Below are 12,414 nucleotides of genomic sequence, written 5' to 3'. Positions count from 1 at the left end.
GTTTGTTTCGAATGAAAGAGAATCAGGTTCTCCAATAGGTTTTTCTGTAACTATGACATGAACCGGAGACTCGAAAAGCACCATAGTCCTTTCATCCCTTAATAATGGAGTTTCTTCCGCCTGAGACTCAGGCAGAGATGAGGCTCCTTCATTCATAAGACTCTCAGCGGCGATAGCCATGATATTTTGTGCCGCTTCTTTTTCTTGTGACTCCATGGGAGCCACTTAGTCTAGAATAGAGGAGTTCAAGTACTGATAGGGATCTTCCTCAGAGACCTCTGATGCTTGAGGAGTAGCACTCTCCAGGTGTTCTTTGGTTTGATCAGATAGAAGTAAGGTAGGGTTTGATGGAGGAGTAAGGGAGACCAGAGATGAAGAGGAAACCGGTGTAGGGACAGTGGTGTCAGGGATAGTGGAAAAGTGGATTTCTGGTGGTGACACTAAGGAAGGTGGAGATGTGGGGGTGGTGTTGATGACAAGAGAAAGAGAAGATTGTTCGTTGGCCATTGTGAGAGAAGTGGTAGAGAGTTCTGAAAAAGAAAAATTACAGAGATGTAATGGGAGATAATAGTTTAGAACTGCTGGGAGTGTGAGAGTTTTATGGAAAAAAGGGCTAATAATGAAGGGGGGGAGGAACGGGTTCTGGAGAATTTCGAAACGACGGTAGGTGTGTGGGAATACGTAACATGGGATTTGAGAGACAAGACGTGATATATAGACTCTAAAAAGTAGGATGATGTGGCAGTTGCATTAATTTTGTTGTCTTTTGAAAAAACATGAGAAAAACACATTACTACTAACCTATGGTACATGAACCAGGTTCCTGGCCTGTTTTTGTAAAAGGATTTTGCAGCTCTCTTTCGCAGTTCAACACTATACCTTTAGCTTCTATAATCATCATGCGTGTTTACCTGCAACGGTATAGATGTGAGTTAGGCCTGGTCAGAAAACACTTTAACTTATTTTACCTGAGTGTGACTTTCATAGCCATATGAGTATAACCAGGTTCTCAATTAGGTTTAATTAACCCCAGTGCCATCCTATTTCTCTCAAATTGTTCCTTGCTCAGAACTTTGGTGAAGATATCTGCAATTTGATCTTCCGTGCAGATAAATCTCATACAAATAAGTCCCTTTTTCCACATTGTCTCTAAGAAAATGGTGTCTAACATCAATATGTTTACTTCTCTTGTGTTGAACTGGATTATTTGCCATGTTAAGAGCACTAGTGTTGTCACATAGAAGCGATACACACTCAATGTATATGCCAAATTCTTCCAATTGTTGCTTGATCTATAGTAACTGAGCACAGCACGAAGCAGCTGCAACATATCCTGCTTCAGCTCTTGAGAGAGCCATTGAGTTTTATTTTCTTGTACCCCATGAGATTAGACATGATCCAAGGAAATGAGTCATTCCATATGTGCTTTTCCTGTCCACCAGATAACTTGCATAATCAGTGTCAACATAACTAATAAGGTTGAAATTGTCACCTGATGGATAATATAGAACCAAGTCTTGTGTGCCCTTAAGATATCTCAGAATTTTCTCGGCAACCTTCAGATGAGATTCCTTAGGAATTTATTGAAACCTTGCACATAATCTCACACTAAATACAATGTATGGCCTACTGGAAGTAAGATAGAGTAGAGATCCAATTATTCCCCAATACATTGTTTCATTTATAGGTGATCCAGACTCATCCATGTCTAGCTTAGTAGCAGTAGTAATAGGGGTATCGATAACCTTTTATGTTTCCATATCAAACCTTTTTAGAAGTTCTTTGATGTACTTCTGCTAACTGATACACGTTCCATTATGGACTGCTTCACTCGAAGACCTAGGAAGAAGTTCAGTTCCCCCATCATACTCATTTCAAACTCACTTCCCATGAGTTTAGCAAAATTCTTCACATAATGAGTCTGTTGTAGCCCCAAATATGATGTCATCCACATAAACCTGAACAATGAGCAGGTTTCTTCCCCATTTCTTTAAAAATAATGTATTGTCAATCTTTCCTCTTGTGAAACCATTTTCCAAGAGAAACTTGGATAGCCTCTCATACCAGGCTCTAGGGGCCTGCTTCAATCTGTATAGTGCCTTATCCAATTTGAATACATGTTCAGGATGTACATGACATTCAAAGCCTGGAGGTTGCTTGACATAGACTTCTTTCTTAAGAAAATCATTTAGGAAGACACTTTTCACATCCATTTAGAATAAGGTGAATTCCATATGTGATACAAAGGCAATGAGGATCTTGATAGCTTCCATGCGAGCAACTGGGGCAAAAGTATCATCATAATAGATCCCTTCCCCCTGATTGTATCCTTGGACAACAAGCCTTGTTTTGTTCCTTGTAGTATTTCCATGTCCATTCAGCTTATTCCTGAATACCCACCTGGTCCCTATGATGGTTCTGTCTGAGGGTTTAGGTATCATATGCCATACCGTGTTTCTTTCAAATTAATGTAGTTCCTCTTGCATTGCCGTAATACGGTCTGCATCCTTCAAGGATTCCTTAATATTTTTGGGTTCAATTTGAGATAGAAATGCTGAGAAGGCTAGGGAATTTCTGGTTTTTTATCTTGTCTGAACTCCAGAATCAAGAGGGGTGATTATATTATCAAGTGGATGGGAGCTTTTGTTTTTCCAATTTGGGACTGGAGTTTGATTGGTAGAGGAACTGGGCAAATTGGATGGATTTCCCTGCACTCCTCGTTCTGCTACATGTGGAGTGCCTTGCACTGCATCTCCAATTCTTTCTTCAGCTTCAGTAGTAGTAATTGGAGTACCAGGTTCCTCTTGAGAAATGGAAGAGGATGTTACATTGTCTTCACCTGCCTTCTTCATCTGGCTCATCATATCAGCCTTGCCATTTGAAACATCAGATATTTCCCTAGGAAATAGGAACCAAAAGTGGTTCATTGTCTTGATCATCATTGTTTCCTTCCTTGCTAGAAGAGGTGTCTCGTTAAATATCACGTGAACACTTTCTTCCACACATTGTGTCCTTTTGTTGTAGACTTTGTAGGCTTTGCTTTGAGAGGAATATCCCAGAAAGATTCCTTCATCACTTTTTGCATCAAACTTCCCAAGCTGGTCCTTCCCGTTGTTGAGAACATAACATTTGCATCCAAAGGTTATCAGATGAGTTATCTTTGATTTTCTTCCATTGAGTAGCTCATAAGGGGTTTTGTTCAAGAGGGACCTGATCATGCACTTGTTCACCAAGTAGCACGCAGTTTTATTACCTCTGCCCAGAAATTTTTGGCAATTTCACTATCAATAAGCATTGTCCGTGCCATGTCTTTTAGAGTTTTGTTCTTCCTTTCAAACACACCATTTTGATGTGGAGTCCTTGGGGCTAAGAGGTTATGAGTAATCCCATTTTCATTGCAAAACTCATCAAATTTGGCATTGTCGAATTCTGTCCCATGGTCAGATCTGATGCAGGCTGCTTTGAATTCTATCTTCACTTGGATTTTATTGACAAAGGCCACAAATACCTCGAAGGTCTCATCTTTTGTTCTAAGGAACAGTATCCAAGTGAATCTTGAATAATCGTCCACAATTACAAAAATATACTTCTTTCTACGTCTACTTGATATTCTCATAGGACACACAGATCCATGTGAAGGAGTTCGAATGGTTTTGATGTGCTAACATCCTTCTTTGGCTTAAAGGATGATTTCACATGTTTTCCTCTAGCACATGCTTCACACACTCTGTGCTGCTTGAACTTTGAATTTGGCAGACCACGAGCTAGGTCCTTCTGTATCAACTTATTCAAAAGTGAGAAACTTGAATGCCCCAATCTTCTATGCCACGGTTCTGCATCATTATCCACTGTCTTCAAGCAAATCATATCACCAGCTTGCAGAGATTCAAAATCAGCAACATAGATATTCTTGTATCTTTCGGCTACTAAAACCACTTCACCAGTTACAAGATTAGTAACTGTGCACACTTTAGACAAGAACTCTACTTTGTTCCCTTTATCACAGATTTGAGAGTCACTCAAGAGACTGTACTTCAGGCCATCCACATAGTACACGTTCTCAATTGAGTGTGAAAGAGACTTTCCAACCTTTCCAACACCAAGAATGTAACCCTTTTTTCCATTTTCAAAGGATACATTCCCTCCCTACAGGGCTTTCAGTGAGAGAAAATCCATGGTGTTTCCAGTCATGTGCTTTGAGCATCCACTATCCATGATCCATTGCAATCTACTTCCTTTCGTTGTTCCCTACACATATAAGTTATGGGTTAGATTTAGGAACCCAAACTAATTTGGGTCCCTTGTAATGAGGAAAAGGATGGATGAAAGATTTTCTAGTCCATGTAGGCAATATGCAATTTTTGCGAGTGGTACCTGGTCCCCCTTTAGTTGTCACTTTTTTAGCAAACACTTTGTTTTTCTAAACAGATTGAACCCTGGCCTGACAGTTTTCTTTGAAATGCTCATTGTTCCTACAGTGGGTACAAAGCTAGTTATCAGGAATAGTGACGTACTTGCTGTGAGTGTTGTAAGGAATTTTCTCCTTTTGGAACCCGATTCCCTGCATGTTTCTACTATTGTTGAAGTACATGGCAGTGACAACATCTGAAGACCAGGTCCACTTAAGAGATTTTTCAAGATCAATTTTTACTTTATCCAATTCAGCTTGAAGTTACCTATTTTTCTCAAGTTCACCACATATACTAGTTTTCACATCATTTAATTTCTTTTCAAGCTTGATGTGTGTCTCACTAGCTACTTTCTTCCCTTTCTCAATACTTACAAGTCTATGTTCTTATTTGAGTCCCTCAATTGTTTCCTCTAGGTCTATGATTACTGATCGCAGCCAACTCTACACCACTAATAAGTAGCAAGAGAGGGTCGCAATAGCTTTTACCCAATTTTGGATCTGGATCGATATCCACAGAGAGCTAGAATTGGAATTGATTGTCTATTTAGCCTAGGATTGCATAGCGTTCCAAATTGCACTTCTATTCATTTTTGGGTTTTCTTTTATAATTCTACTATTATCAAACTACAAATTATAATTGCAACTAGATTAAGCTAAGAGTAAAATGCTACAAGTTATTCAAATATTCTAAAAGGCACTAGGGTAGTGACTTTCACCTAGGTGGCCAATTGACAGGTAATTGCGTCTAAGACCCGATTGACATGATTGGGGAATATTTTATAACCGTTGCTCGATATTACCCACTCTCACACCTCTCGGTAGAAAGAATGATTTTGCCCAAGTGACTTTCTCGAGACCAATTGGGTATGCATATTTTCTCAAGCAACTAAGGTTCAAGTCGGGTATTACTCTCTCAAGGTTTAACCCTTTAATTGAGACTATTAATTCTCTTGCGTCCATCCCAATTCCTTGTTGGATCAATTTCGGAGACTTAAGCTCTCAACTTAGCACAAACTAGTGTTTGCAACCACTAATTCAGTAATTAAACCATGAAATTGACCCAAATAGCAAACACCCATAGTCAATCTAGCCCTAAATTGCAACACCCATCAATTACCCACACTAGGGTTGAGCCACAACCCTAGCTAATGGGTCTAGCTACTCATACTTGAAGAGAAAAACAGAGAAATAGATGACGATGAACACATATTAATTAATTGCTAAGCTAAATACAAATATTCAATGATAAAAAGTAAGTAAAAATGCCCAAAATGGCTACAAGATACATTCCCATGAGCGCATCAGCTATTCTAAAATGTCTGATGCCCTAAAAATGGAAAAAGATTCTCTTTATACTAAGTTAGAAAAATTGGACAAAAATGCCCCTGCGGGGTCAATGCGCACCGCACAAAATGGTGTGCGGCCGGACTAGGCTCTTGAATTTGAAAACTTGGCTCTCTGAACTCAGGCTCCGCAGACCGCACAAAATAGATCACGGACGTGGAGGCTTCTAGTGCGGTCCACACAAACTAGACCGCAGACCACACAGGCTTGAAAGCTCCAGCTTCACCCTCTCTGAACCTTGGCTCTGCGAACCGCACAGAATGGTAGTGCGGCCGCATTGCCTTCAGTGCGGACCGCACAAAACCTTCTGTGGCCACACTGCCTTAATTCCTGAAGTACCAGCTCTCTAAATCTCCCTAGTGTGGTCCGCACAAAGTGTAGTGCGTCCGCTCTAAGCCTATTTTTCCTAAGTTTGTCTTGTCTTTGGTACTTGTGCAAGTTTCACTCCTTTTGAGCTGATCTTTGACATCTTGTCACTTTATTGATCAAACCTGCAATCAAGCACAACTTATGAGCCTTTTGGGACTATTTTGTATGAATTTATAATCAAAGCGTAAGCAAGAAGGAGTATAAAATGCGTCAAAATCCCTAGTTATCAACTCTCCAAACTTAAGCGTTTGTTTGTCCTCAAGCAAACAAAATATGGCTCACCCCTTAAGGGAAAATCCAAGAAATTTTCAGCTGTCCTAAAGCAACCTCACTAGCATCAATTGGGACTAACAAATTGCCCTCAATACAAATGAGTCATTAACAGCATTTAATCTTTGAAAAATCATGGATCAAGTGCGACACAAGAGCTTCAAAAGTTGACTCAACACATCAAAGAACTCTCTCAATTACTTCGGTCATTGTGGAACCCAAACTCACACATCCTCAATTCTCCCTAAGCAAACCTCACCTTTAGAATATTGGCACGCTAAATGAGGCTAATGGAAATTCACTCATCTCTCTCAAGAAAAAGTCACAAGTCCGGCTCTAAGTACCATATGCTTGCCCCTTATGTGAGTATCCACTAATGTAAGCTTCATTCAACTCAAGTTCATATAGGGCTTATTGTGAAGGATTTTGGTTCAGGGTAGGATATGTTTTGGTCTAAGTAGGTTCCATCTTCCCTTAAGCACTTCTTTTGATTCATTTGGCACACATTCTCTTGACTCTTTGAGTCATTTCACTTCTTTCTAAGGGGTTAGAGAGATATACTGTCACTCTATCTTATGCATTTCGAACCTTTTTCTCCTTTCTCAACTTTCCACACCTTTCATTCTTTTTTTTTTCTTGAATCCCTTTTTATTCTTTTTCACTTTGAACATTCTTTTTGTCTTTTTGCTTTTCTTTCTTTTTCATTGCCTTCCCTTTTTTTTCATTTTCGTGCCTTTTTACCACTTTGTTGCCATCCTCGTCTCTCCCCCCAAACTTATACTTTTGCCATGTGCTAAAGGAAAGATCGGGTGACAAGAGAGGGTATCTTTTAGAACGGGTATAGGCTTGTATCATGGTTCTTGAAAGAAAAATGTCTAAGGCTCAAAAGGGTTAACTAGGGATCATATCATTGGTAGGCTATGGAATTGTTCAAACTATCATTTGGATCAAGGAGAGCCTATAATCACGTCTCAAGTCAAAATTCACTTAGGATTTCGCCTTAACAAACATTCAGGGCAAGTTCTAGACCAATGGCTCGGGACTTGGATTCGCACTTCAATTACTCACCACACAAGCTAAGGGATTGCCAAAGACATAGAGTCGGGGGTCCACAACGACCTTAGATACGATTTGAGCACACAATGGTCCCGAAAAACCACTTGATGATTATTGGTCAACTGGAGAGTCTCAAGGTCACAACTTTCACCATCATAAACACAACAACTTGTTTTTTATCATGAGATCAAAGGCAAATGTGCTAGGCCCAAGTAAATCTTTGCTTGAGGTATCCTTAACAACAAACTACTAAAAACAAAAAGGAAAACGAACTCAAACCCTTAAGAAGGTTGTCACGTCATCCATCATTGGGAAGAGCCACCTGGTTCACACAACACTCCACCTTTGGAAAGAACCGTGGTGTTAAGAAAACCAAAGGCTTATTGAAAACGTCCTAAACAAAACAAAAAGCTACGAACATAAATAAGAAGCTAAAATTGAAAATATTTGCGGAAAATAGAATGAATATATACAGGAGGGGATTTGAATATACAACGGATGGGATGAATATATACAATGTGATATAACTTTATATACAGACCCAAAGTCAAATAAAAGTGCAATAAATGTAACTAAATATCAAATTATATACAGACTAAAGATGAAAAATCAAGAAAGCAGAAAAATGTATCAGTATATATACAGTCATCCATCAAATAAGTAGTAGAGCCTACCCCCTCAAATGAAAGCTGGCATTGTCCCCAATGCCAACTAGTCTAAATAAGCACCAAAAAGATAGAGAAAAAGGATATAGAAGACTCCCTAAGCCCTGTTTGTCTGCATAGGATCATGGGTGGTCCTTGGGTCCTCTGTGTGCTCGGGAACCTCAGACTGGTTCCCGGTGGTCTGCTCCTCTGCTACTAGGATCTGGGCCTGGACCTCGACTGGCTCTGGAACTGGTACATCCTGTAGCTGATTGGAGGAAGTCTCCGGTGGGTCCGCCAACTAGATGATAGCATCATCAGCTCTAGGAATCCTCCTCCTCCTCTTCAGAGGCCTCTATGTCTGCTCCGGCTGTGGGTGAGCTGCTGGTACTGGGTCATCAAAAAACAAGTCTAGAGGCAGCTGGTCTGCCTTTAGTCTATCAACATCTGCCCGCAGCACCTTCACGGACTCCTTGGAGGCCCGTGTCTTTCGCAGCTTCTTATGCTCCTTAGCAATCTCCTTGAGAGCCATGCTATGTGAATCGACTGCCTTTGAGAGTACAACCTGAGTATCGAGGATCTTCTTCTGGTTGTCAAGTATCTCCTTGGGCGCATCCTCTATCGATTGTGGCACCTGTGGAGTTGGGGGAACTGACTGAGCCTCTACAGTAGTAGTCAAAATGGACAACTTAGATGAGGCAGTCTGCATCCAGTTGTTGATACTCAAAGTGCCTGGCTCAGATGGTGGACAGTAATAGGATGGGCCCGGGTAGATGGGATCTCCGGGCCTACTGATGTGGATGTGCCAGGAGGAATGGCTGAGGATGTGGATGGACCGGGAGAGATATCTGGAGATGTGGAGGTATGCTCAGTAGAAGCCATTACCTCAACCGGCTCCTCAAACTAGACAGTTGGAGCAGTAGCTGGTCATCCCCCTTCATGCTATACCAGGAAAATGGGGTTGTCGCCTTGACTTTGATGTCATATGGCCTCTTGTTCACTTCTAGGTCCTGGAAGTACTCAGTGAGGAAACTAGGGAAAGGGTAATTCTGGTCATGCTCCGCACCTACTATCGTGATAATCCAGGACATCACATTCCCCACATTTATGGGGTACCCCGCCATAATCGAAACAACCAATACAGCCCGGTGGAGAGAAAGGGTGTTTTCATGAGTGTTAGGGTCCAACCGGCTGTAAACAAAAGTCTCCCATCCACTCGCTTCAATGTTCAAGGTCCTTCTCAATATTTTGACCCCAACAGTCAACCAATCGGGGACGATACCTGGGATTGCCAGGTACTGTGCTAGCCATGGACGGACCTCCTCGCCCATCTCCATCTTCGTCATATGTAGAGTCTCATCCTCCTCATTGAAGCCCATGTATTCATTAATCGACTTCCTATCAAATAATACCTTAAGGTTCCGAACTTTGGTCACTTTGGAGCCCTTTTTGATGTGGGCTACATTGAAATAAAACTCCTTGACCAAGTGTTCGCTGGCGTCCACACAAGCATCTAGGAAGTGCTCCCAACCCACTCTAGTTCTAAATTGTCTCTGCACGTTGGGGTTGTGGGGTAGTAAGTCTTTGTCAATGAAACTACGCTCCGGTATCAACTTTCTCACCGGCCACCACTCCCTAAACTTATGCTACGCCACTTCACTTACAAACATATCCTCCCAAGCTTCGGGCTTCCTAGTTCTAGCAACGTCTCCTACTTGAGGCTCACCACCTTCAGCTACTCCCTCATCTCCCTGTATATCCTCCTCACCTCCTTCTGCACCCTCCCCAGATAATGAAGTTGTGGGAGAGGTGGAGTGTTCCCCACTACCTTCACCTGATCCCTCAGACGGCCTAGAAGAAATGTTCACTAATTCTTGGGCAGCGGGGAAAGGGGGAGGAGTGTCTCTGTGTCTGGACCTCTCCGGATATGGGATGTATTCTAGGATTGAGTCCAAAGAGATCTCCCCGAGAAGGCTCGTACTCACTCCCGATATGTCAATGGCTCTGTCAGCTGCTTTTATGGCCTTCCTCATGTTCTTGATGTTTTGCCTAGCTTGGGGAGTGAGTTTGACCATTTTCTATTTTCCACCCTGGGAGGATTTACCTCTACCGGGTTGTTTCGAGCCTTTTCCTCGTTGTTTAACCATATCCTGCAAGCACAATCAAATGAACTCATTAATATCATTGCAGCAGTTGAAAGCAGTGTTACAGAATGAGTTGCAGATCATGCATGAAGAATTGCAGACAGTTGCAGAAAATAGCCTAGTGCGGACCGCACAAAATGGAGTGCGGCCGCACAAGGGTGAGTGCGGACCGCACAAAATTGACTGCGATCCGCACAGGGGTGGGGTTCAGAATACCCACCCTCTATATTGTGACAGTGCGGACCACACAAAATGTAGTGCGGATGCACTGTCCATTGTTCAGCTTCCCAGAAGTACTTCAGTGCGGTCCGCACAAAATGGTATTGCGGACCACACAAGGGCACCGCAGACCGCACAAAAATGACCGCGGTCCGCACTGAGTGCCCAAAAATGGTACTAAATTGGGGTTTATGAAATTTTGCCTTAAAGTCCAATTTTCCACCTAATTAGTGTCCCAAAATCATTTCCCAGTCCATTAAACTAACAAAGTCCTCATGAATTCAAAATTTAACTACTCTATCCTAGGCAATTGAAATAAATACGGGAGGAAGAAGAAAAGAAGCTAAGAAAAACAAAAATTAAACGAAATTACAAAATTAATAAGGAAAGAAAAAAAATGATTTCAAAGTTACCAGTTATGAGATGAATTGAGGAATGATGATCCTAAGCAGTTAATTACGAGAAGAGATACGAATGAATAGTGTTTATAATCTCTGAGGTTCAAATTTTGTGAAAAGAGTAAAAGGGGCCCCTCAGGGTCTATTTATAGAAAAACCCTGGGGGCCATTCTCACCAACCAGTGCAAACCGCACAAAATGGACTGCGGTCCGCACTGCACAGTTATGTTCAAACTTGAGAAGGCAATGATCTGCGGTCCGCACAGAATGGATTACGGCCGCAGAGGTCTAGTGTGGACCGCACAAAATGTAGTGCGGCCGCACTGGCAAACTTCAGAGAGGTCTCAATTCACCCTTCACTAGTGCGGACCGTACAAAATGTACTACAGCCGCACTGGTAACTTCAGAGACCTGTGCTATTTCCACCATGTTTTATACTGCATCAACACAACCCTGCAACATCTCACAACCAGTTAGCCCAAAAATCAATCCTATATTACAAAGAAAATCAAAGAAAACAAGAAGAAAAACACATGGGTTGCCTCTTAAGAAGTGCCTGATTTAACGTCGTGGCACAACGCAGGTTACCATCACATCATTTGAAATGAAGGAGCGCCACCACGTGGATGTCATCAATTTTTTTTCAAGATAATGCTTGACCCGATGCCCATTAACTCTGAAGACTTCACCATTTTTGTTCTTCAAATCAAGAGCACCAAAAGGGGTCATAAACACAACTTCAAACGATCCACTCCATTTGGATTTGAGCTTTCCCAGAAATAGACATAATCGGGAGTTGAACAAGAGAACCAAATCACCTACTTTTAACTCCTTTCCACGAGCATATTTATCATGAAGGTACTTCATCTTGTACTTATATAAGGACGAACTAGAGTAGGCATGGAATCTGAATTCATCAAGTTCATTGAACTGCTCCGCACGAAGATTGGCTGCAACATCCCACTCAAGATTAAGCTTCCTCAAAGCCCACATGGCCTTGTGCTCTAACTCAATCGGTAGATGGCAAGCTTTCCCAAACACCAACCGATACGGAGACATACCAACCGGAGTTTTGTAAGCCGTCCGATAAGCCCATAGAATGTCATCCAACTTCTTCGACCAATAGGTCCTATTTGCATTGACCGTCTTTGACAATATGCTTTTGATTTTCCGGTTGGAGATTTCCACTTGACCACTTGCTTGAGGGTGATAGGAGGTAGAAACTTTGTGATTGACACTGTACTTAGAAAGCAACGTGTCGAAAGCTTTATTGCAAAAATGAGATCCCCCATCACTAATAATCGCACGGGGAGCGCAAAACCTTGTGAAAATGCTCTTCTTAAGAAATGCAACAACACTTTGGGATTCATTGTTAGGCAAAGCCACGACTTCAACCCATTTTGAGACATGGTCAACCGCCACGAGAATGTAAGTATTCCCACAAGAGCTAACAAATGGACCCATAAAATCGATGCCCCAAACATCAAAGATATCTACTTCAAGAATGGTATTGAGAGGCATCTCATCCCTTTTTGAAATTCCACCCGCTCTTTGGCATT

General features: G+C 41.7%; 1 protein-coding gene across 1 annotated transcript; it reads right to left on the bottom strand.

Annotated features, from left to right (window-relative positions):
- Positions 1 to 10,172: 10,172 nt before the first annotated feature.
- LOC138883305 (uncharacterized) lies at positions 10,173 to 11,848 on the bottom strand. The gene is made up of 3 exons (XM_070163987.1): positions 11,545 to 11,848; positions 11,294 to 11,346; positions 10,173 to 10,244 (listed from the first exon to the last, which is right to left on the bottom strand). The coding sequence occupies exons 1-3, from the start codon at positions 11,846 to 11,848 to the stop codon at positions 10,173 to 10,175; spliced, it is 429 nt and encodes a 142-aa protein (XP_070020088.1).
- Positions 11,849 to 12,414: the final 566 nt, after the last annotated feature.

Source organism: Nicotiana sylvestris, chromosome 2 (genome assembly GCF_000393655.2).
Source record: "Nicotiana sylvestris chromosome 2, ASM39365v2, whole genome shotgun sequence".
NCBI classification, from domain to species: domain Eukaryota; kingdom Viridiplantae; phylum Streptophyta; class Magnoliopsida; order Solanales; family Solanaceae; genus Nicotiana; species Nicotiana sylvestris.
The sequence above is the reverse complement of the archived record's forward strand: the minus strand, read 5'-3'. Positions and strand labels throughout refer to the sequence as shown.